This window comes from Myotis daubentonii, chromosome 1 (assembly GCF_963259705.1).
Source record: "Myotis daubentonii chromosome 1, mMyoDau2.1, whole genome shotgun sequence".
In the NCBI taxonomy this organism is placed as follows: Eukaryota; Metazoa; Chordata; class Mammalia; order Chiroptera; family Vespertilionidae; genus Myotis; species Myotis daubentonii.
Window position 1 is genome coordinate 11,276,958 of NC_081840.1, and position 25,995 is coordinate 11,302,952.

Below are 25,995 nucleotides of genomic sequence, written 5' to 3' on the forward strand. Positions count from 1 at the left end.
AGGTGCAAACAGTTTAAAAGATGTTATAATTTTTCAGAATTGTGTTGAGTTTTGGGAAGAAATTGGTTTATTCTGTAAGTACTCTACTTAATATAGTACTCTTTGACTCTTGGTTCTTATGCAGAAGATGTTAAACAAAGTGAATTTGGGACATGCTGCTCGTACTGTGTGTTACAGCCCTGAAGGGGACATGGTGGCTATAGGAATGAAAAATGGAGAATTTATTATTTTATTGGTGAGCTCTCTAAAAATATGGGGAAAGAAGAGAGACAGACGATGTGCAATCCATGATATCAGGTTAGTCAACAAATGTAGTATTTCTAGTATCCTTTTAATTGACCCAGTTTGCATTTGAAAAAAGGTTCTTGCCCATAGCATTTTATCACATCATAAACTGTATGCTGAAATATGGCTGTTTATAGACTTATTTTCTTCTTGATAAGTTATGAATCCACTGGGCACCAACCACAGTGCCTTGTAATAGCAAGTACTCAGCGAATGTTAGATGCCCAGTAAGTTCCTCCTGCCGAAGTGATCTTTCCCCTGCCCTTAAAAAGTTGTCAGCCTGGAAAACTGTAATAGTAATCCAACCATCTCTTACTTTTCTTAGGATCAGCAGAATATATAGTTCATTCAATACTTACTAAATACCTGCTATGCCCCAGAATCTGAATTTCTTGAACTTTTATTTTTCAGTGCTTAAGCTTAAATGGCTACCATTTACTGAGCACTTCTATGTGATCTAGATAGATAATAATCCAGGTCAGAATCTTCCACTTTCTCCACCGCTAAAACCCCTTTCCAAATGAAACTTCCTCAGAACTTCAGGACATAAAACAGTAATGGCTTCCCTAAGGTACTGAGCTCAGCAAGTTTTCACAAGACTGACTGAATAGTTTTCCATGATCACTAGACAAATAGTACTTTGTCTTTTAAAATAACATCATCCAAGCCTCAAGTAATGTCCCTTCTTCTGATAACCTGCGTGAATTAAGCTGGTCTTTACTGCTAAGACACGATGTTTCCAGATGAAAGAATCCTGGCTACCTTAGGTGAATTATGTAACTTGGTAATTATGTAATTGTTAGTGGGTTTTTTTAAAACAAATGTTTTTAAAGGAATTAGGAGATAAAAGTTCAGAAACAATTTAAGATTGAAGTCAAATATAAAGCTTTTTGTTTCATGTAACACCAGTATCTCAGGATACATAATCAGTTGTTCCTAGTAGGTAAATCGGTTTGAGGCCAATCTTATGTTCACACTTTTGAGCTAGAAAGCATAGTCACAGGTCTTTAACTGTCACTTAATGCATCTTTTACATGTTTTGTTACCTACTCAGATTTAGTCCAGATTGCCGGTTCCTGGCAGTGGGTTCTGGTGAGAACTCGGTGGATTTTTATGACCTGTCATTGGGCCCCACCCTTAACAGAACCAGCTACTGCAAGGACATCCCCAGCTTCGTCATCCAAATGGACTTCTCCGCAGACAGCAGATACCTCCAGGTGCAGTATCAGCACTGGACACGTGTACATTTCTTCTACATTTCGTTAGTTGATGCATTAAAATGCCTAAGTTCCAGTGCTTCCAAACTCTTGCATTTCCTACTCGCTACATTTTTTACTACCCTGTTCCTCAGTCCTTTCCTCCACTTTTTTGTACAAGATTTTGTAGTCATCTTTTCATTCTTAGTAATGTTAGAAGTGTAATCCAGATAGCACTCTGCTAGTATACTGTAAACTTCTGGATTTTGCCTCACATAATGGAATTCTTGTTCCATTTTAATATATGATGGAAGGTGTCCACTGGTTGCTATAAACGGCATGTCTACGAAGTGCCTTCGGGAAGACATCTTACGGATCAGGCTGCCATTGATAGAATTACTTGGGCTACATGGACCAGGTAAGCATTCATATAGTCATTGAGAAGGACTGCTCATTCTGGGACTGCTTTTGGTTGCCTGTATTTCCAGGCTTTTTCAGTTTCCATGACTTATCAGTTCTTTAAAGTAAGGAAATCATAAAAAAAAATAATAATAAAAAGGAAATCAAAGTTAATACTTTAAAGATGCCCTGATATTTCCTTTAACCTCATAGGTTTAACAGACAAATATATTGGGTTCTGTTAGGCAATTGTATTATTTCTCTATCGAAAAGGAATGCTATCTTGCAGCTGTTAGAAATGAAACGATAAATTTGTTCAAACTCACTGGCTGTGTAACAGGTAATGATGAGCATCTATCTTCTTAGCCAATGTAAATGAAAACTGTCAAATTCCTATAGAATAAGCACCACTTTTTATTTTATAAAGACAGCTCTCATACAGTATTAATTTTTAAAAGGTTATTTAATGTATAAATCTTAAAATTTTAAAATTTTCTTTAGGCGGGGGGAGGATTAACATCCCAGGTGAAACTCAGGACTCCCAGTAACTTACAATTTGCTTCCTGTATTTTAAAACACACATTAGGTACTTAGAGATTAATTACCAAGAAACTTTTTCAGTATGGTAAACCTGTTTGCTATGGTGAATTTCTCTTTTCCCTTCCCTCTAGCATTCTAGGAAGTGAAGTTATGGGAATCTGGTCCAGGCACGCTGAGAAAGCAGATGTCAACTGTGCCTGTGTGTCTCATTCAGGAATCAGCCTTGTGACAGGAGATGACTTTGGCATGGTTAAGTTATTTGACTTCCCATGCCCTGAAAAATTTGTAAGTGTTTGGTTTAGCACTTTATATAATCATATTCTCAATTAGATGTCTGATCATTAGTACATTTCCCCACATAATAGCTAAACTGTGTTGTGTCCTGCTCTGGAAATACTTTGTGTTCTTAATTTTCCCCCCCAAACTTCTTAAATCCCTTACTCTGAAATAATAGCTATTAGAAATTATACCCCCTGCCCTGAAGTAACACCCATCTTTGCAAACTATACTAATAAAAAGCTGTGATTAGTGTTTTATCAAACCTTTACCAAGTTTCAAATGCTTTTCCTCAGGAAAAATTTCAGAGTAACTGGAGACATCTGCCTGCCCAAATCACCTGGTTTGTGTTAAGTGCCAACCCATTACTAATCTGAAAGGCACTTGATCACTGGCTATGGTCCTAACTGCTTCCTCTCTCCTCAGCCCTGGTGATGGGAAGTTATGGCTCCTTGTAGCAACCTTGGACTTTTGTGCGCATCACACACCTTGAGCTTAGTTTTTTGTTTGTTTTTTCAGGCAAAGCATAAAAGGTTCTTAGGTCATTCACCCCATGTGACAAATATTCGATTTACCAGTGGTGATCGACACGTGATTAGTGCTGGAGGTGATGACTGCAGGTTGGTAACTTTTTCAGCCCAAGAGCAGACTGTCTTTGCTAGTTAGAGATTTGGTATCACTTCTACAGCTGCAGTTTGTGGACTCACTGAACTGTCAGCATCAGAAGGTAGCAAAAGCAGATGACTCCTTAGAGCAGTGGTTCTCAACCTTGGCTGCACATTAGAATCACCTGGGAATCTTTTTAAAATCCTGATTTCTGGGCCTCATCCTCCGGAAATTCTGTTTCTTTGTGATGGAGTGGGGCCACAACATTAGTAACAAAGAAACAGAATTTCCGGAGGATGAGGCCCAGAAATCAGGATTTTAAAAAGATTCCCAGGTGAGTCTAATGTGCAGCCAAGGTTGAGAACCACTGCCTTAGAGTCACACACTATGTATAAATACAGAGTTAAAGGAGTTAACAAAAAATTTTATACATGTATGGTTTGAAAGCTCAATTGAAAAACTTAACTGTTCTGAAAACCTAGAAATATAATGAACTCACTGCAGGTTTCCTCTGGTTGCAGTTTGTTTGTCTGGAAGTGTGTACACACGCCCCATTGAAAGACGTGGATGCTGGGAAGACTGAATAAACAGCCTTGAGAAACCAGAATTACAGACGAGGGAGAAGTCAAGTGGTGCTAATTTAAGATTGTAACAGGGATATATGCCCAGAATCATCAAAATATAAGATGGATAAGTTCAAAATATTTATTATATGCACTGAGTAACTGTAATCCATACACTGCCAGATAATTACAATTCAAGGAAGGACAAAATAAATACTTAATAGTGAGAGCCAACCCCCATTTGGGGGGAGTGTGCAAATTTGGCAGACCTGCTGGCGAGGCAAACCAAAACCTTAAAAACCCAACTTGGATTATTTTCATCATCCTTTAACACAACACTTTCCTTTTAGAAAGTTTGTGGTTCACAGTTTAAGTGAAATATATCCTTATGTTTCTGTAAGGAAAGGAAACACACCATCACCCTAAAGGATGTTTTTAAAAGGCAAACCGTATTTTCCCTGAGGAGACACACACACACTTCCCTGGAGGACATACTACTTCTGCAGCAGCAAGAAAAGCCCTTTTATAAATGAGTGTTCTCCTGGCATTTGTAGTACAGGGACAAATCCAAAGTTATTAGCATATGATTGCTACATTTTCATTTTTGAGCTATCCATCCTCATCTTTATTCAGAAGTTATTTCTATATTTGAAAAGTTAAAATTATAGCCTCATTAATGAAAAAGTAGTATGATGAACAATCATTTCCAACTGTGTACTGTTTTTTAAGGTTTAGATAGCAATAGTATTTAATGGGAGAGCATACTGAATATTTAAAGATATACTCCAATAGAAACATGTTTAACATGTAAACTAAAGAGTTAAATTCACATTTACAAAGTTATACAATTTAGTTAATTCTTGAAAAAATATTTTTACAGCTTTTTATTTTTTTAATTGGAAAATCTGTTTAGATGTATGCCACCCATAGCCAACTTCCAAAAGGAATGAATACAAGTTCACTTTTCAAACTTGTCTATTTCTTTTTGGTGGGTTGGGGCTGAACTCTTAGATCTTTATTCCTATTCACTTTAAATGCTGCCAAAGATCAGTATTTGCCATTCAGGAATATGCTGTTTAGCCTATCTGTAGTTTCCTGAAGATTGGAAATTATGTAAACTGATATTTAAAAATATATTTTTCTAAGTGTGAAGAAGATTATGATGCTCTATTGGTCCTATGAATTTTTATTTTAATGTGTTATCTTTGTAGCATAATAGGCCCCTTCAGGTGTCTGGAAATCTTAGTTTTGTATGTCCAACGCCTTGTAAATACTGAAAACAGAAATGGTCAAAATTACATCGCAAGAAAGCCTAACCAGTGATTAAAGCTGGTCACGTTTTAAAGCTCGGAATAGCTGTGTTAAAAGAACTGATTAAAGGTGTTTAAGAAACTTGAAACATAAGATCATATTCTTTCATTATTTACATCAGTCTCCTAAATAAAGGCAAATTTTAGAATACACTAGTATTACATTTTTATTCATGTATATTATAAAGGAGCAGTCAACAAATTAAAGGGGGAAAAATCCCCTGAATCCCTCTCTCCCTCCATTTTTGAGACTTTTGGCAGTCAAGTTTGCAGGTTTTTGGCTAAAGAGAAATTCCATTTCCATCACAATGCAAATAGAAACTCTCCTCACCTTAAGCAAGTAGGATAAAATTGCTTCCATTGCATTTTTTCTTCCAAGTGGCCAACTTGGTAAGCCAACCTTACTCACTGTTGTCAGTTCATGACTGAAGGTCGTATTGAATTTAAGGAGTCATCCGTGAGTACCTTGCTCTTTTGCTTTTACCAGCCATCAAACTAAGGGAAGGTGAAATACCACCATAGACCATGGAGATTCTGCTGTTCATTTTTTTAACCCAGAGAGAATTATGTGTGTGTGTGCGCAATACCTGACTATGCTCCTGAATTTGTAAGCTGAGACTTCTCCTGGCACCTTTAGCCCTGTTTCTGTATATAATCGCATGCCAAAGCACACTGCACCCTGTGCCATGCACTGCTTACCGTGAGCCACACCCTTTCCCTTCCATTTTTTTGTGATCCTTTTGGATGATGGTTCATTTTAGACCAAATTACCCAACAAATGTTTTAGAATCAACCTTAGCTCTCCCATAAATCATAGCAACTGAAAGATAAGATTAAACTCTTAAATATGTTTCCAGGCAATGTCTATTAACTAGCAAGAAACAATTCAATCTTAGCATGTTATTTCCTTGTAAAATGGCTGAACTAAACCACACCAGCCCTTGTTTCCCACTTTTGTCTTTTATAGTGGAATTATGACACTGCAACTACAAAACATTTATAAACGATGCTAAATATCTGTTTAAATTTCTGGAAGTACAATTTAAAACAAATTTCTTCTGCAGAGATGTGAAAAGCATCTCAAGTAACACTGGAATGAATATATGCCTTAAATTCAACGGAGCCCACTTTTTAGAAGAGGAGGAATGGTCACTTCACTCACACCTCCCTGGCAACTCTGTGCTCTCCTGTGCTTTGTCTTTACTTTGGAATCAGCACAGCAAAGTGCAACTTACAAAATTGTTAACGGTTATCTTTCTTCTCCCAATGGAAGAGCAGCAGCCACAAAACAGACTGCTGGTTTCAGGCTCTTAAACATGGGTTGACACGTGTGGTTTCATTCTCTCTTGAGGATGTGATTGAAGAAGTCACTGAACTTTTTTACAGTTACATTTAATTTGGTCGTCAGAATGTTTGAGTCTTTATTATCCCTTTTGCATTAATTCGCTTTTTTCTAACCAACTTTTAGCTTTACTTTTTAAAAAACTGTACATCAAGTCTTTAAAATCAGCGATCCGTTTAATTCTAAAGTTTTTGACACTTCTTGCCTTAACAATTTTAAAAACCACAAACACACGTAACTGTATTTTAATTCAGTAGTCAAAAAGTTTAGTCCTACTTTGCAATTTATCCATCTGATCTCTGTAATTATATAGTCTGACATTTAAAATATACTACTGAAATCTAATTTTTACATTTAAAAAATTATCTTCAGTAACTATATTTTCTGGAATTATTTCTGAGAATGTTTTTCAGAATGGGAGAATGTATATGTATAGCTATATAATCTTGTGAATTTCAAGTCTGTTCTCTGATACCTATGTATATATACTTGTAAAAACTTTTGTATAATTTTGTGATAATGTAGTTCTCCAAAATATTTATTTTAAAAGTATATGTTAACAGTAAATGAAAAACATTTTAAGTAATTGTTCTTTTTCTTTTTGCTGTTGGCATTCCAGCTGTTTTCACTCTACATGCCCACCTCACTCATCCTCACCCAGAAGGCAAAGACTAGCTATTTGGGAACCATTTACCAAACCAGCACGCAACCTAAGAAGCCAAACTTAATCACTTAAAATTAAAAAGTAGGATGGACTATTTAAACTACCTCAACACTTTTTTAGTGGATCATGAACATTATATAATCCCTGGAAAAAATGAAAGTAGCAATCCAACTTTTGGAATAAGGATGTTCCCCTCACTATATTTCTTTGTATACACACGCTCCCGCACACACACGCAGACACTCACAGCAACATGTAGCCCCAAACTGGATTATCTGTACTGACAATATCACCATGTTGTACATGCTGATACTCAAAACAGCAGTGTACAAACACACCAGGTGTTTTAATAGAATTCAGTTTTTCCTTAAACTGTCTTTCCACAGTCAAAACAAGGCAAACAACAACAAAACACCCAATGTTAAAACCACATAATAAACTTACAAACTTGAAAAATTAGGTACTTCAGATAGGCAATAACTTCATATTATGAAAGCAATATATTCCAAGTTTCAAAGATTTGACAAGTTCTACAGAATCTTTTTCATCAGTAGATGGAAACTTTCAAACTTCACGATCTTCTGCCAGGTAGGACTGTCATTCACTGAATAAAACCAAAAAAAAAATTTTTAATTAACTGCTTCACATCCCTATATACCACATACCTTAATTAAGAAGTTGAGTATCTTCAGACAATGAATATTCATTCTACAGATTATGATGCAAATACCAGATTTTAAAAGGTACATAAAAGATAACATGAATTTATAGGCCACACTAAAATGTTCTGAAACTTTTTTCCCCCCGAATTACTAATGTCTAAGAAAACTGATATGAGATTTGTAAGAAGTATAACTCCTGAAGGCCTTAGTGTATGTGCAGATGAAGTTATAAAAGAAACCTGATCTGGAGATGATTCAGGGAAATAAGCAATTACTGGATAAAACAAAATTGGCTTCTACTCTATATTATTTTTCCAAAGGACCCATGTAAAATTAAACATCAGAGAAAAAGCAGTGATAATTTATTCCACATTTGTGTGCTTATAAATTTAAGAAACTACATATTAGAAAAGTACAGTGGGGCCTTGACTTATGAGTTTAATTCGTTCCGTGACGGAGCTTGTAACTCAAATTACTCGTATGTCAAATCAAAAAGTGAACGAGTGAGACACGTGATGCTGGGCTGATGTTGTGGCGTTCACTGTGACGTTTGCTGCGCCAACTAGCGGTGCGGTATCTGAAGCTGGCTCGTAACCTGAATTTTAGCTCACAACTCAAAGCAAAAAATCGGCCGAGAGACGGCTCGTATCTCGAAAAACTTGTTAGTCGGGATACTCGTAAGTCAAGGCCCCACTGTATTTGAAATGCCATTAGGAAAACTAATTTTCATCTTTACCTGGTTTGAGGCCGAATCCATTTCAAGGCATGTCGTGGCGGCACAGTAATGGTAGGATGATAAAACGTGCAGTCAGGTCTTGTACACTGAGTGTTAAATCTACAGTGCTAAGGAGATAAGAACAGTTTCAACATATGCAAAGCTAATACAGACAAAAACGGCAATTGGAGTGACACTAACAAGCTCACCCTAACAATGGGGCAAGAGATACGGTCTGTAACATTAATTTTTATTACTACTGAAACCTTGAAAAATAACCCCCCCCCACACACAATCCTAGTCACAGAATAACAGCAAGCCAAATTTCAAAAAGAACCTTAGCATACAATCAACTACTTCTAATCAATGTTTAACAATCACCCTGCACGCCCTGCCTAACACCCTAACATTCTTCACTGAGCACCCTCAGCTATGCCCAACTGCAATTGGAGGGAAGTGAAGGCCTTCTGTATGGTCTTCAAGCTGCTATTTCAGAAAGGAGACACTACTCTGAGCAATGAAACAGCTGAGGACACATCAACCAGTCTTTAGTACACAGACAAAAGCATCAGAACAAGCCTGGATGGCAGTAAGCTGGACTACTGATGTCATCATCTCAGTTCTAGCATTAGGGAAAGAAAAAACCACCGACATGCTTAGGGGCTGTGAAGAACAGAAACAGCAAAGGTGAGCTTTACCCTCCTGAGAGCTTAGAAGACTGACATTCAGTAGTGTCACACCACTTGGCCAGAGAGAAAAACAGGCCGAGTGACACTAAAGAATAACTTGAAGATCTTAAAGACCTTCAACTTAACTCTAACAAAAAGTAAGTTAAAGGAGGTGAGGAAGATACTCAATCTCAATTTGCTAGTGATCTTCCAGGTCTCACAACTGAAAAGTTATCACTAAATTCAGTTTTGGGAAAATGGGTGGGGGTAAAGGGGAGAGATCAACCAAAGAACTTTGTGTGCATGCATATAAACCTAACCAATGCCGAAACCGGTTTGGCTCAGTGGATAGAGCGTTGGCCTGCGGACTGAGGGGTCCCAGGTTCGATTCCGGTCAAGGGCATGTAACTGGGTTGCGGGCACATCCCTAGTGGGAGATGTGCCGGAGGCAGCTGATCGATGTTTCTCTCTCATCGATGTTTCTAACTCTCTATCTCTCTCCCTTCCTCTCTGTAAAAAATCAATAAAATATGTTTAAAATAAATAAATAAATAAACCTAACCAATGGACACAGACACCAGTGGGGTGAGGGCATGAATGGGGGGGTGGGGGGGAATAGGGGGATAAGGACACATATGTAATACCTTAATTAATAAAGGGGAAAAAAGGTTCTTACTTTTGGATGATAGAAGGGACATTCCATTTTCTTACAAGCAGGGAAGTAACGGCAGAGCTGACTACTAGAAGATGGTGTTGCTGTTATAACTGCTGACAAAAATAAGGACAAACATTGATCAAATTTATTTGGCAAAATAATTTTTAATGCATTCTGATGTTTTTATGGGAACCATTTTAAAATTAAAATATAATGGCCGAAACCGGTTTGGCTCGGTGGATGGAGCATTGGCTTGCGGACTGGGGGGTCCCGGGTTTAATTCCGGTCAAGGGCATGTGCCTGCGTTGCGGGCACATCCCCAGTAGGCGATGTGTGGGAGGCAGCTGATCGGTGTTTCTCATCGATGTTTCTGGCTCTCTGTCTCTCTCCCTTCCTCTCTGTTAAGAATCAGTAGAATATGTTCTTTTTTAAAAAATATATATATAATGAATGATGAGACATATATATTCATTAGTGAAGATAAAAACACGTAAGAATACTATAGTATGCATGCACTTCCTCTTTGGAGACTCCTTACTTTAATTGATTCTGCTACAATTTTGAAACTATTCCTTTCACAAAATGTCATTTTTAATTTTTTTTAATTTTATTTTACCCAAAAGTAGTAGTGCACAAAGTCACTAACCTGGTTTTGGAGGCAGTACTGGAATTCTTCTATTCATATGAGTGAAGGGACAATCTGGCTTAGTACATTTTGCATCATATTTACAATTTGGATGAACAAACAAACATTTTTCAGCAAATTTACAATTGGGGAAAGCCCTATAAAACAACAAAAAAAATATATTATCCACATTTAATCTTCTGAATGCATTAGTTTTTTTGTAGAGGGGCTCCTTATACTCATTCCATCACTACTTGTTTTCAGAAACAAAAAGTAACAAGAGAAGGAAACTCCATTTTTAAGTGAGGCCATACATCAAAACAGGACACAACTATCTATTCCAAAGCCCAGGATAATAACAGTTTTTCAACTCCAGCCAAAACACATGAAGGGTAAAAGAGTTTTTGGTGATAATGAGAATCACACCACTTAATTATTAAAGTCTATGTTTATATATTTTATGAAGTAAACACTATAGTGAGCACAATATTTATTCAAGGGATTGTGCTACCAAAAAGAGTACTTGTCCCACGATCTCCCTATTTATACATCCATGTTATTCTCGTATCAAAAGCTCCTGAAATTAAAACATGGAGAGATTCTACCTATAGGACAAAAACAAAATGTAAAAGTCATCTCTCAAAGGTCATTCCATTTAAACAGCCAGCTGGTTAGGAAAAATTATACCCAAGTCCAAAATATTTTCTCATTACCTATTATATAGTTTTCCCTCAACGCCTTAACATTTGTGTATGTATGGATGAACACAATGCATACCAACTGGGATAGTTATTACATACCCACCTCCTTAAATGTACAGAATCTGGAATAAAACCCAGAATTTCGGTATCTCATAGGTCTGAGGCACAAAGAAGCCACCTCCCATCTCCCCATCCCTACACCTACACCTACACCTACACACACACACACACCCCCACCCCCCACCCCCCACTACACACACATATGCTGTTCAGGGCAGGACCGTGGTAAGTGTCAATGAATTTAGTTACAAAACTCAAACTTGGCCTTAAAAAAATAAAAAATAAAAAAAAGCTAAATATGCGATCAGATACAGAAATTAACCTGAAGACCAGAACTGGTTCGCTGCTACTCACTTGCAAGGTGAAATCGGGTGGTGGTAAGCACATTCATCCCCGTTTTTGCAGGCAGGCCAGTACTTGCAGCGCTCCAAAAGTTTTTCTGGCTTCTGTGCCACATTCAGTTCACTCATCTCAGCTACAAAGGGAGAGGAATTAAAAGTATACATTAATTATGATCAATTAAGTACATGGCACTTCTTCTAATAAATTTCCCTCAAAACCCAGTCTTAAAATCGTTATCTTCTATGTCCATAGTCATATGAAATAAATGAGTCAAAGTAATCCGACCAACACTGTAACAGAATCCTGTAAACGATCCAGGAAGTAGACTAGTTTGCATTGTGGAAGTGAACAGTGATGCTGCAACTAGGGCCAAAGTTCTCACAAAAAAACTCCAATTCTCAAAAATATTTCAGAGCTGACCAAATATAAAAGAGGGAAGAATGTCAAGTAGAGAGCCAATAAAATGAAATGCAGACTGAAAACACAAGTTGATAAAAAATGTGAACGAATTCTCATTCAGGCAAGTTCACCAGTGGTCCCAACACAAAAGTATTCCAACTCACTGAGGTATACCCAGTTTTCTAAGCCCAAGTGATAAATTCAGCAATGTCTTCAAAGTGAGGAAAGACTTTTGCCTAAAATGGGTCACAAATGTCATTATCTACAGGGCCCAGCAGATTACCTAACCGAGTGCGCCTGGCTGGATGTGAGATCACCATGGCGGTCAGTCTCCTCGTAGAGCAAACGGGTGGGGAAGAGACCAGTGCACACACCATCAGATGGCACACTCTCTGCCATACCACTCACCAGGTTCTGTCCAATTACAATGTCAATTACTGTGACTTCAGAAAGTGGGACCATGTTGCCAGACTGTCTCCTGATTCGGTAAGCCAAAAACCTTTTCACATGATATTTAAATTTTAAATGCTGGCAACTAATTCAAATTCAAAACAGAATAAACCAAATAAAGTTACACCTGGTAGCTATCATGAGCTACCTACCAACTTCTGGTCCAACACATCCAACCCTCCTTCCCAATAGCACCATGGGTATTACCTATTATTGTTCATATTCATGTTTGTGAAAGCAGATATCACTTGAATTACATCTCTTACAGAGCTGTTCAAATTTGGCTCTGTAACTTACTAGCAGAGAAGGTAGACACTGGGCAAGTGCTAACATCTCTGAATGTCAGGTTCCTCATTTACACAGAGGAAATAATGTCTTCCTTAATTTTATGATTAAATGAAAACAAGAATGCAAAACAGGTAACAATCAAAACTTAGCAATACAGTGACCCGACTCCCGTCTTCATTATAGGATAACAAGGCACACACAGCCAGTCCTAAACCCGTTAGGAAGACCATCAGCGCTATTATGACTATGCCTGACATATAATTTTCCAGGATACTTAATAAAGTAAGTCATTATTTATCTCCAGGATAAAAAGTATCCCTAGTCTTAAGTAAAATCTGGTAGGGCCAGAGGATTTTCTCCAAATTTAAATGGTTTTTGTGTCAGCCTTGCAGAGATTTGTCTGTCTGACCTTCCTCCTAAAGAACATTCTTTAGATCAGCGGTTCTCAACATGTGGGTCGTGACCCCATTGGTGGTCGAACAACCCTTTCACAGGGGTCGCCTAAGACCATCCTGCATATCAGATATTTAGATTACGATTCATAACAGTAGCAACATTAGTTATGAAGTAGCAACAAAAATAATTTTATGGTTGGGTCACAACATGAGGAACTGTATTTAAAGGGCCAGAAGGTTGACAACCACTGTTTTAGACTATGGTATCTGCGTGGCAACCCAGGCCAAATGAGAAGTTAACAGAATACTCATCGCAGGCTGCTGCAAAGTGGAATAAGTGGCAACTCACAAGCATGTTAAAGAGGTTAAATACTGCACAAGGACACTGTATCTTCCTGATAGAAATGTTAAACCATATATACGAAGGTCATGACTCTGGTTTTCCCTAACATTTACTTCATAAGCTATTAAAACTTTTCCTGTTTACATTTTAAGAGGCAAACTCACTTTTTGCTACAAACTATAAAATCTGGACTGCTATATAATGGCCAGTGGGGGTGACTTCAAACGGCTGCTGCTGTCGATAGCATCCTGGAAACACTGGACAAAAAGCCACCAAAAGCAATTACAAAGTTTCAAACTCCCTGCTCAGAGGGGGAGAGCAAGAGAGACCCCAGCCTCTTTGTGACTGCTATTCAGACGTCTCTCAGCGTAATATACCGAGAGTCCCAGATCAAAGTGATGGTGATGAAGGAGGCTCACCACGCATCACAGCTGTCTCCATAATAGCCACTGGTATATATGCTGCCGATGACATATATTCCAATAAAGCTTAACAGACATCTACATTTAAATGAAACTAGACCCTAACATATAAAAATTTAAGCTGCCAAATTGAAAACCAAAGTAGCGCCGAAACCGGTTTGGCTCAGTGGATAGAGCGTCGGCCTGCGGACTGAAGGGTCCCAGGTTCGATTCCGGTCAAGGGCATGTACCTGGGTTGCGGGCACATCCCCAGTGGGAGATGTGCAGGAGGCAGCTAATCGATGTTTCTCTCTCATCGATGTTTCTAACTTTCTATCTCTCTCCCTTCCTCTCTGTGAAAAATCAATAAAATATATTTAAAAAAAAAAAAAAAAAAAAAAGAAAACCAAAGTAGCAAAAGCACCAGAATTTTCTCTTATTTTAGACAAAATATGTAAGATCAAGAAATGTGCAGTGCCCAACTTGCAGTTCTTACCATCTTTGTTTCCATTTTAAAACCTTTCCTTCTTTCAATAGGGTTGTTTTCAACTTCTGCCACCAATCAAAACCATAACACTATATTATTGCCTCATTCAGTTCAAGATAACAGTGATATCTCTTCACTTACTCATATCTCCCCCTAAGGACTATTATATTTTTTAGCTACTAAAAAACCATTTAATATATTTTCATATATCTGCAAAGAAATTTTACTCTGGAAAAATTTCAAAACCCATTTTTTTCTTTGATATTGTTCATTAAGATTCAGTAATTGGCCGGCTGGTGTGGTTCAATGGTTAAATGTCAACCCATGCACCAAGAGGTCGGTGGTTCAATTCCAAGTCAGAGTACATGGCTGGGTTGCGGGGTCAATCCCCAGTGGGAACTGTGCAGGGGGCAACCTGTTAATGTTTCTCTCTCATCGATGTTTGTCTATCTTTCTCTCCCTTCCTCTCTCTCTAAAATCATTAAAAACCTATTTTTTAAAAATGTAGTAATTGCCTCCCCTGTCAAAGTAGGTGTTTCTAGGAATGTGAGGTCTGAAGAGCATGGTTATTCTCTATCCTGAGTGAAAATGATCAGTAGCTGTACCTGCCACTGGTATCCAGTGAAAAGCCCTAAGAAAGACTCATCTGCCTAAAAGCATGTCACTATCTGAAATGAGTTGATCTGACTTCTAAATACTATGCTTAAATATTAATTTAAACATAAGATCTTTTCTAAACGTCCAAGAACTATTTTGACTGCTAGGTGAGAAACTTCACTCAAGAGAATTTCACCGAAGGAGAAATAGCATCAAAATTCAAATTCATTTTTCTAGCAAGTAAATTATAAAAGAGACTAATGCTGGTAAAAGAGGAAAGTAGCCAGTACAGTTTCTTTTTCAGAAAAAGGCAAACAGAAATTAAGAATGATGGTCATTCTCTGACATGAATAAAAGGCATTTTTTGGCTTCCATGGCTCAATACCATGTTAGCACCTAAATAACAGCCAACATTCACAGGACAGACAGTCTCAAATTTAACTGGTTGTTCTGTCTGAAAAAAATAAAGGCCACTACTGAGGAATAAATGAAAGCAAGGCCTCCAACCAGTATTCATTCAATACAGAGAAACATGTCAAAGATTTCCTTCTCAATACCAGCACCCTAAGAGGGAAAGGCTGAGCTCTCAACACACCGTGTGCAAAGCTACCATTGGGGTCATCAAGCTGCCTGCTCATCAACTGCAACTGCTGTGGGTGGAGGAGACCTCTGAGTCCCTGGTTTGAGGCTGCAGTTTGGTTTACAGGTTTCATTCCTTCAAAGCACATGTCCTCCTCTTGATCTGACATGTATCCTGGGGGGCTGGGAACACCATCCAGCGTCACTATAAACTTGGGACTTGCAGGTTTATCTGGTTGTACAAGATCTCTGCCAGATAGATAGAAAATACCATAGAATTAGGGAAACGAACACATAAAGCTGAGCCTCCTAACGTGCTCTTTAGCAGAACTATCACTCCCTTACTTGCTGTGGTTTCTTCAGTTAAAAAAAAAAAAGACTTTAAAGAACTTGCAGGTACAGCCTCCGTGGGATTCCTGCTACCACACACTGGCTGCGGCCCATCACTGTGGCAGCATTACCAGCGCCCCCGGGGCTAAAGCCAATTTCTCCTCAACCCTAACCCCCTCTGTCCATCTGATCCTCATAGGGTCACATGGAAATATACTGAGAAGTCAGCATCCATGCACACAGCACAATAGCCAGCCATCTACATTTACACTAATTTTATTATCTGTATGTTTGTTAGAACTTTTCATTTTCTAAGGGAAGGATCCATCCCAACCCAACTGGCTAACTCTGGAGGGATTTCCTGATTTTGATCACCTGGCCTTTAAAATCTCATTTCCTGGATGCACATAAAGAAAAGAATCTTATTAACATTAAATCATACGCTGACTTATTTTGCAGGATAATGGATTTCCAAACAAGAAAGATGAACTGGAATATTTGAAACCTGATTTTGGCTTACTATATACATGGCCTAACTATTGAGTCAAAGCACTCTACACTGAGCGCCAGGATGGGGTGGAGGGAAGTGTAAACTGACGGTTATCCTGCACTGCCCATCTAATGAACACAAATTAGCTACACAAAAAAGAGAAACCATCTACCGTGTCTGCATAAGGTGTCCTGAAAGTACCCGAAGGGTATCTGCGGTCTTCATCCCCGACTCTTGGTTTGATGCCACTACTATTTCCTCAGACAGCTTTGGCTTCTTCAGAATAAATGATCTTGTGTCTGCATAGACCAGGGATTCCATGTCATAGTAATCTGAGCCAAAAAAATTGGCCACAAATGTTTACTTTTGAATATACCTTCATTCCCAACATCACACACGTGAGAAGACTGTCAAGTTTTTAATATATATTTGTAATTATTTTCAAAGGAAAATCACAATGGTTCTACTCAGAACAGGGCTGCAATTCTGTGTCAAACATCTTTCCAAAGAAGCATTCTTTCCCTCTTCCAGCATATAACCAAGGGATTCTAGAACACTCCTTGCCTACAGTATGGAAAGGTTCTTACATGAGGCATCTAATGGGATACTAACAATATGAACTTACTTTTAAATACAATACTTCCTAAAAATATGGAGAATAAAGAGCCCTAATGTTCCCTAGAACTATGATACAAAGATTGTGTAAAAAGCGTTCTAAAACCTGTTTTGTTCATTTTGCACAGTATCAGTGAAATGAACACATCCTAATGATAAGAATTCAGCTGTCATAATTTCCGCCCGATTTTGAAGACCACTATAAGAGAGAATTTTAAGATGAATAGACATTTTAAAAAATACAGCAAGGAACACAATGACCTTCAATGCAAGTAAGTAGAGCTCACATCATCGGCAACATCATCTTAGGCCCAACACTTTATAAAATACACCAAGCCCTAGTGGAGATGGCTGACCTATCAATATGCAGTCAACTGACTCGAGTTAATGAGCTCCACAGTTAACAGGCAAATAACAGAGACCAAAATTCCGACTATTCGTTAATGTTCATTTCCTGAAAAAAGTGAACTGCTGAGAATACTGGGCTAGGTACACACAAATATTTCAGAACCGTATGCCCCAAAAAGTGACCTAAAAGGGGTGTAAGCAGGTTGGAAGAGTCCAGAACCTCCTCCAACTGGGAAAAGAAAGGCTTACAGAGGAGGAACAAGTACAACAGGTACTAAAGGTATGAGCAGGAATACACTAGGAGGGAAAGTGCTGGAGAAGAGAGGACACCGCATGGAGAAAGGCAGGGCTTTCCTCATTAGGAGCACAGGGATTTGAGGCAGTGAGAAATGTGGAATGCTGGAGGGCTGTGTGTGGTGGGCTAAGCAGATGAGTGGCAAGGAAGAGGCTGAGGCATAAAGGAGTTTAAATTCTGGTCCAGAAGTAGTAAGTAACCCAGAGAGGTTTCTAAGTAGGGAGGTCACATGTTTAAACTGGTTTTCAGGAAAAAAGGAACAGTGGTCAGATGGATTAGAGTCCTAGATCTCAGTTATGAGGCTATTGCCCAGGAGTGATGTTGAGGCTCCAAGTTAAAAGTCTCATCCCCTTTTCCTAGTCTAACACCCTCCCATGAGCACCAGCAGCTCACAGCAGGTGCATTTTCACCTACTATGCCAAGTAGGAGGCATGCCTGTCGTCCCTGCCAGTGCAGCAGAGACTGGTAAAGACAGATGTATGAATGCAAGCAGGAGGAAGAGGAACTTGATGCAGGAAATAGAGGACAGGAGAAAGAGCCAGTTTAAAAGAGGGAAAAGACAGGTGGCCAACACATGGAAACAACTAGAGGGTTCTTCGAAAGATGACTGGATAAAGAAGATGAGATACATATATACACTGGAATACTACTCCTCAGACATAGAAAAGATAAAATACTGCCGCTTGCAAGATGAGTATCATGCTAAGTGAAGTCAAATGGAAAAAGTCAACCACCATAAGATTTCATGCATATGTGGGATATAAAACTGAAACCAACCAACCAACCAACAAGACATAAAAACTCTAGACACAGACAAAAGCATACTGGTTACCAGAAGGAAAGGAGAGTGGGAAGAGGTAGAAAAGGATAAGTGGGGATAAATGGTGATGGAAGGAGAGACCTGACTTGGGGTGATGGGCACACAATTCAATATACGGATGATGTATTACACAATTGAACACTTGAAACCTCAAAGGGTGGGGCAAAAGGAAGTTTACAGGTGTTCGTATGGAAAATTATACAATTTATAAATAATGCCCTAGCTGTTTTGGTTCAGTGAATAGAGCACTGGCCTGTGGACTGAAGGGTCCTAGGTTCGATTCCAGTCAGGGGCACATACCCAGGGTTTCGGGCTCAATCCGCAGTAAGCGGGTGTGCAGGAGGCAGCCAATCAATGATTCTCTCTCATCATTGATGTTTGCTCTCTCTCCCTCTTCCTCTCTGAAATCAATAAAAATACATTTTAAAAAATAATAATAGTACAAGAATAAACTGTTTCGCATACTCACAACAGTAAACCTATTTTTGCCCTTTCCTGTATAATTTTATTAACCAGTTGCCCCAATAAATTTTAATAAAAAATAAAAGAGGGCAAAGATAAATATCAGTTTTAGGTTTATTTAGTTTGAAGTGTTGTGGGGCTCTCACATGTTCAGGAAGAAGTTGAAAATTCAGATCAGACCACTGGGGGTGGGGAGACAAATAAGAGAAGCAGAGTCAAAAGTGAAGGTGAAATAAGAATGTTTAATAAAGTGTACACACGGAGTGCTGCTGTCTTCTCACTGATCTGCACGTCAGAGACTACAAGTGACCCGAGACCACAGGTGATCTGAGGTCTCATGCCAGCAAAGGCAGAGTCCAGAAGTTAGTCCGAGGGTGGCAGCATTCCTTCTCACCACCCTGCACTTTTCTGAGGCAAAGAGGCTCTACTACTTTGCATCTTGGGAGAATATAGGAGATGAAAATAACACTGAGGGCAGGACACAGGGTAAAGTTAACATTTTAAAGGGCAGCAGACGAGGAAAAGAGTTGATAAAGGAGAATGAAAAGGAATTAGTAGGAGGACAGGAAAGTCCTGGGAGCCAATGGATCAGAGATGGAAGAAAACAGAATTCAAGTGTCGTAAGCTACAGTTTAGGAAGTGGACATTGAAAAAGGAGCGCTGCACCCACACAGCCACTGGTCGCCTCTGCAGGACTAATGTGAGCAGCCTAGACCGAGGCGAGCCAGACAGATGGAATAGTGACATCTGGGTGAAGAACACAGGCGTCTGACCCAGGCATTCTGTTTCCTCCTGAAACGCCACTAAAATATCAATAAAGGGTTAATTTTTTAAAAACCCACCAAGAAAACGATTGTGAAAGGAGATACAACCACACCTCGGAAGTGAGAAACCAATTCAGTAGATCTTCAAAAGCTGAGTCTGAAGCCAATAATGAAGCCAACCAGCATGGATCCCAAGACTCTCTCCAGCGGTTGAGAAATAGGGGACCTTGGGATTCTAGGGGTGGGCAGAACAGACGTGGCTCCAGTGTCCATTTCAAGCACAGTTAGTTCTTCCTAAATTCTCGTTTCTATTCCCCTACCTCTCTACTGAAGACATCTGGAATAACTGGAGATCCACTTTCTCACTAGTCACCATGGGAGACACCTATGGATGAAGCTCCCTGGTTTCCGACAGAAAGGTGCTACAACATGAACTAAATGCATACTATTAAAACTGTTAAAAGCAGGTTTCCTCTGACCAGTTTCTCCCTTGGAGAAAGTATCGCTTTATAGATTTTTGAGCTAAAAGCAGAGGAGTCTCTGCACCAAGGGATGCCAGCCAGGTTGAAAGAAGCACCATTCAGAAACCATGGAGGGGCTTGTTAAGGTAAACATTCTGTAGTAATTTATGCTGAGGTGCCTTCCCCAGTTCCCTTTCCCACTTGGCTCCCAGCCAGTCCATTGCTTGAAAGGTCTTTCTTTAGAGAAGCTGACCAGCCTACAGGAAAGGCCTAAAAACCGACATCAGGGTGCCCCAAGATAGCAAGACACATCACACTCCACTGCAGATCTGTGTTCCTATGCGAGGTCCAAAGCCCACACCCCAGCTAATTAACCAAGAGCACCAACAGCTTCCTAAGTGCCCACTCTTAAATCTAAGCCTACCAAGGGCCTGCAGACATCTGAAGAAAACCTCTTTCACAAAAGACAGTGATCAAAACGAACAACTGGATAAAAGACAAAAAAAAAAGTCCTCAGAGAAATAAGAGAAAGTACTGCATACATGAAACAAAACCAGTATGGAAAAAAAAAGAGGGAGGGGGGGGAGGTGGAGAAAGATGCACAAATAAAATGGCTCTCAGAAATAAAATAAAAAAATTGTAGAGCCCTTGCTGATGTGGCATTGGTTGGAGCGTTGTCCCATGTACCAGAAGGTCATGGGTTTGATTCCTGGTCAGGGCACATACCTAGGTTTAGGGTTCAATCCCTGGTCCTGGTGTGTATGGGAAGCAACCGATTGATGTCTCTTTCTCATCAATGTTTCTCCCCCCACCACCCAACCCTTACTTCCTTCTCTAAAATCAATTTAAAAAATTATAGGAGGTAAGCGAAGGATGTAGTCATTCATAAGCCTACTAGAACTACTTGATGATTCAAACTGTATGGGCACAATGGATAAATATTAAAAACTAAAGGAAACAAAACGAATGTGTGAGGGTTGATTAAGCGGATACTACATACAGAGACTTCAGCTGCCAAACATTTGAAGGAAAATGCCCTTGTAGAAAGCAGGATGGAATGTTGGGAGATAAGTGGAAAATCAAGACTGGAGAATTTCTAACCCCTTTTATAGGTAGAAGGGAGAAGCCATAAGAGAGGCAGAAACTGAAGCGACATGAGTGCGGTGATAACAAACTGCTCATCAGCAGGTTAGGAGCTGGCATGTGGGTGGGATGTAACCCTCAGAGAAGACAAGCACAAAAGGCCATGGCAAGGTCAGGTAATACAGGTGGTGACTGTGGAGTCCCGATCACGGGGAAGAAAATTTGGTTAGGGGCAGAGAAGCAGAGAGTCAAGGCACCAGAGCTTCCAGTGAAGAGCAGGTTTGGGGGAGACAGAAGGAAGTGGAGAAAATAAGACTTCTGATTTTAAGTTTGCAGGTGTCAATGGCTCCCATCATTTTTTCAGCAGACATGAGGGATTCCACATGCATCTGGCAAGGGAACTGGCAACAGAGATAAATAAGGCACTAGCCCCAGTCCTGAAGTAGCCATGGCGTGTGTTGGGGTGGGAGAGACTCAAGGTAAGTTCCAGTGGGTCTAACAACCACAAGTCCTTGGTGTGTCCCTGGCAATGAGAGTCTAAAGACTGGTTCAACAGGCAGGGGAACTACAGCAGCTCAGGGCCTGGCAAAAGTTGGGCAGAGAGGAGAGTAGGGCAGGGACTCTAGTCATCGCTAGAGCAGGGAAGTGAGCAGCCAACAAATTCCAGGGTCCTACGTAAAATGGCAGCAATGGAAGAAAGATTTTGAATGAGGTGAAAAATACAAACACATGTAACATAAAGAAAATGCAGATCTTGTCACCTGCCCCTAAAATATTTTCACAGACCTAAATATAGCACCTTAGGGCAGGATCTAAGAAACACAAGGCACATTAAATGAAGTGTAATGAAAATAGCAACTAAAAAATGCCCGATTACACTGAAAACTTAACATGATTACCAACCTGGACTGATCTGCAGAGTTTCTGCCATGACTGGATCAATTTGCAGCCGGGACAGTAACGGCCTCTGCTGAGTTCCTAGAATATATATTTTAAAACTTAACTAAGCTTAAAACACAATACCAGCATGTTTATGTCCCAGAAATTAAGCCCCAAATAATCTTTCTGGGTTCTTAAAGTCTTAAAAATAAAAGTTTAAATAATACAATTTACTAATATTTCTAGACCAAAGGTCTGTAAGACAAAAACCTGTACTCAGGATTAAACCAAAAACAGCAATGTACAACATTCCTGGCTCTTCCTCTGGAGGCTGGTTTTCCTGGACTGGAGATAAAGGTGAAAAGGTAGAAAAGCCAAAGGGAGGTGCTGCAAGGACCTACAGCTTGCACCATGGGAGACAGGCGACTGCCAACTGCAAGGTCAACATAAGAGGCATCTCTCTCTATCACCTGGCTCTCTCCATTATGACTCACTCCACCCACCCCTGGAATTACAAAACAAAACACTCCAGAGTTATCTGGTTAGAGAGTGCCCAAAAGACTGACTACAGGCTTGGATGGATATAAAGAGAACACTGAACAAGTAAAATTCTCAGCTCTACTGTCCAGGTCCTACCAAAGCATGAAAATAACCACTTGATTTCCCAGAAGATGCTCGGCTAGAAACAGGCTCATAGTTACACTGCAAAACACACACAGCACTGACACAGCACTAACTGTCTCTATCTTCAATCGGTGGGTAAGCACTCTGAGGGATGCGAGGCTGTCACACTTCTTTCTCCAAGCCTCCCTGTCCAATGCACAGCCTATATTAGGTCCTCACTTGCTTGCAGACTTGTGACAAAAGCATCACACAGTACAGCGTACAAAGGGATGTGATTGATAGGGTTCCACACACTGAAATATTAGGTGCCTGCATGCTAACTTTTAGTGTATCTACTACTGGCCACTTCACAAGGATAGCCTTTACTCACTCAGCGAAAACATGGAACTTGCAACTACCATTTTCATTAAAAGGGTTTTTAAACTGGAAAAGCTATGCTCAATTCAAAATTGCATCAGCTATTTTCTAATATAAGTTACATTATCCTGTAGTGGTGTGCCAAAATAAAAGTTAATTCCTTCCAAAATTATCATGGTAAAAATACAGTAAATCCCAACCAAGGAGCTGACCTGAAAATGAAAGACAGATGTCATTTGGTCAAGCCAGCATTCCTAAAGGACAGCCTGAGAAACTGACACGGATTAGGTTACAGGAAAAAAAATGCTCTTCCAATTAAAATACAACAGGTCTTACATTTTTAAAAAAATTCCCAGGACAGATACTAAAAAAGGGACCGTTTTCTCCTATGTCAACTTTTGCTTCATCTCTCTATGCTCACCTATCTTTTCAGCACATCATTTCAGAGAGATCCACTAGAGAGGACGGAATTCTGGTTAAGTTCTAAACTTCTACGTTAAATCATGCAGGGTCCAATTTTGTCATTAAAAATCCACGAAAACTTTCAAGCTCTTTGTGACATGCTGCCTCTGTATGAGAACTAGTCAGGTTACAGGAAAATATATAGCGCCATGGGTACCTAGAAGCTATCTTATTAAGAATTTACCTTTCTCAATGTTGCTAAGGAAGCCAATTATTTTTACATCAGTAGTCCTTGACTGTGACTCAAAATCTACTTCCTCTTGAAGACCTTTGAACTCTCTGTCGCATTCAGCTGTTGATGTTGAATATTCATTCATTTTAACCTCCAAAGACGAAATTTTTGCTTCATTCTGTGACACTCTAACTTTTAGATCAAAAAGATTTGCTTCCGCTGTCAACATTGCTGTTTTCATTTCTTTAATTTCATTGATATCAGTTGATATTTTCCTTAAAAGATGGGAAATATTGTCTAGCTCATTCAGTGAACAAGAGGAACTTGTTACAGAACCTAAGTCAATTGGCTCAGGTGAGACGAAAATCGGTAAAGATGAAGAAAACCTTGAAGACATATTCATAAAATTCTCTCTCCCTCCTATTTTTAAAATATTTTCCTTTGAAGCCCATTAAATTGTTTCATCAAAAGTAAAAGTAGTAATTAAAGGCTTTTACTTTAAGAAGCATTAAGAATGAATAACATTTTTAAACCTGTAACTAAAAAGACAGGATTCTATATTCCTGTAGTCAAAACTCAAAAGTCCTACTTATAGCTCCTCTCCAAACAATAAGCCCTATTATTACATACAAGAGAATTCTGGCTTCTGATTGGCTAAAAACAGACATATGACACACAAAGAATTTTTCTATTAACCTCATGACAAGGAGCACTGAAGGTCTGGGATGTAAATTAAAAAAATATAACAACATTAAGTACTTTATTCTGGGATATAATGTGAATTAAGTATAATTTTGTCCTGACATCTATTAAATAATAGTTTTTAAGCTTCAGATTATTTAGTGTTTAATCTAGTATCTTCAGTTTCTTCCCTTAAAAATGGTAAAGGACTGTATCTAGCATTTCCTTTGTAGGCAGAGGGCAGGGAGGGTTATTGGACTCATGATCACACACAAATCTCTCTAAAAATATGTGGTGATAATGGAATTCAATGCACTGATATGAAATGGTAGAAATTTAAAGATGGGGGGAAATAGAGACTTTGCCTTGGTTTGATGCTAAAACATTATTAGATATGTGGTTTTCTTCCATTCTGTGGGTTGTCTTTTCATTTTCTTGAAACACAAAAATTTTAAACTTTGATCAAATCCAATTGATCTAGTTTCTTTGACTTTTGGTGCCATATCTAAGAAACCATTGTCTGACTAAACCAAGCTTACTTATAAATTTACACCTGTTTTTTCTCCCAAGAGTTCTATAATTTTAGCTCTTACATTTAGGTCTTTGATCCATTTTAAGTTAAAAATTTATATATGTAGTAGTGAAGGACCCTACTTCATTCTTTTGCATGTGGATATCCAGCTGTCCAACACCACCTGTTGAAAAAGATTATTCTTTCCCCCACTGAATTGTCTTGATATACTTGTTGAAAACCAATTGATCATAAATATATTGGTCCATTTCTGGATTCTCAATTTGATTCCATTGGTCTTCATTATACCTTATGAGAGTACCAGTTTTAATTACTGTAAGTCTGTAGCAAGTTTTGAAATTGGGAAATATAAGTCCTTCGACTTTATTATTTTTCAATAGTTTTGGCTATTTAGGTTCTTTTCATCTCCATATCAATATTAGGAACATTTTGCCAATTTCTGCAAAAAACAAGCAGGAATTTTAAAACACTGAGTTATATTTATAGGTCAATTTGGGAGTATCACCAATTTAAAATATGAAGATACAAGATGGTGAACACGATTACCCAGTGCCTCTCCAAAAGAATAATTCTTTTTTTGTTTTTAACATATTTTTATTGATCTCAGAGAGAAAGGGAGGAGAGAGAGAGAGAGAAACATCAATGATGAATGAGTCATTGACTGGCTGCCTCCTGCATGACACCTACTGGGGATGGAGCCCACAACCCAGGCACGTGCCCTGACAGGGACTCAAACCGACCTCCTGGTTCATAGGTCAACATTCAAGCACTGAGCCACACAGGCTGGGCAAAAGAGTAATTCTTATAAATAATTGTAGCCTTTGGTTTCTCAGCTAGATATTGTTCACAATCCTATATAATAAAAGGGTAATATGCAAATTGACCCTAGAACTACCAGGAATGACCAGTTGCTATGATGCGCACTGACCACCAGGGGGGAGATGCTCAGAGCAGAAACTGCCCCCCAGTGGTCAGTGTACTTCTATAGGGGGAGTGCCGCTCAGCCAGAAGCTGGCTCGTGGCTGGCCAGTGCAGCGACAGTGGAGGGAGCCTCTCCCGCCTCCACAGCAGC

General features: G+C 39.1%; 2 protein-coding genes across 18 annotated transcripts in view; one reads left to right on the forward strand and one right to left on the reverse strand.

Annotated features, from left to right (window-relative positions):
• The window catches only part of EML5 (EMAP like 5), a 102,796-nt gene extending 95,693 nt beyond the window's left edge, over nt 1-7,103 (forward strand). For 3 of the 5 annotated variants that reach the window (XM_059688428.1, XM_059688446.1, XM_059688474.1), the window contains 5 exons: nt 125-297; nt 1,340-1,502; nt 1,796-1,899; nt 2,552-2,705; nt 3,216-3,510. In XM_059688428.1, the coding sequence (XP_059544411.1) occupies nt 125-297; nt 1,340-1,502; nt 1,796-1,899; nt 2,552-2,705; nt 3,216-3,362 (741 nt within the window). In that variant the 3' untranslated portion in view covers nt 3,363-3,510. Of the gene's footprint in view, nt 1-124; nt 298-1,339; nt 1,503-1,795; nt 1,900-2,551; nt 2,706-3,215; nt 3,511-3,823 lie in introns of those variants that run through there. The other 2 variants (XM_059688437.1, XM_059688454.1) reach the window with 2 other exon arrangements.
• ZC3H14 (zinc finger CCCH-type containing 14) overlaps nt 3,994-25,995 on the reverse strand; it is a 46,536-nt gene continuing 24,534 nt past the window's right edge. For 3 of the 13 annotated variants that reach the window (XM_059688540.1, XM_059688583.1, XM_059688616.1), the window contains 8 exons: nt 22,120-22,194; nt 16,541-16,700; nt 15,565-15,797; nt 11,622-11,742; nt 10,528-10,664; nt 9,903-9,994; nt 8,580-8,686; nt 3,994-7,785 (listed from right to left, as the gene is read on the reverse strand). In XM_059688540.1, the coding sequence (XP_059544523.1) occupies nt 7,779-7,785; nt 8,580-8,686; nt 9,903-9,994; nt 10,528-10,664; nt 11,622-11,742; nt 15,565-15,797; nt 16,541-16,700; nt 22,120-22,194 (932 nt within the window). In that variant the 3' untranslated portion in view covers nt 3,994-7,778. Of the gene's footprint in view, nt 7,786-8,579; nt 8,687-9,902; nt 9,995-10,527; nt 10,665-11,621; nt 11,743-15,564; nt 15,798-16,540; nt 16,701-22,119; nt 22,195-23,722; nt 25,774-25,995 lie in introns of those variants that run through there. The other 10 variants (XM_059688558.1, XM_059688549.1, XM_059688593.1 and 7 more) reach the window with 10 other exon arrangements.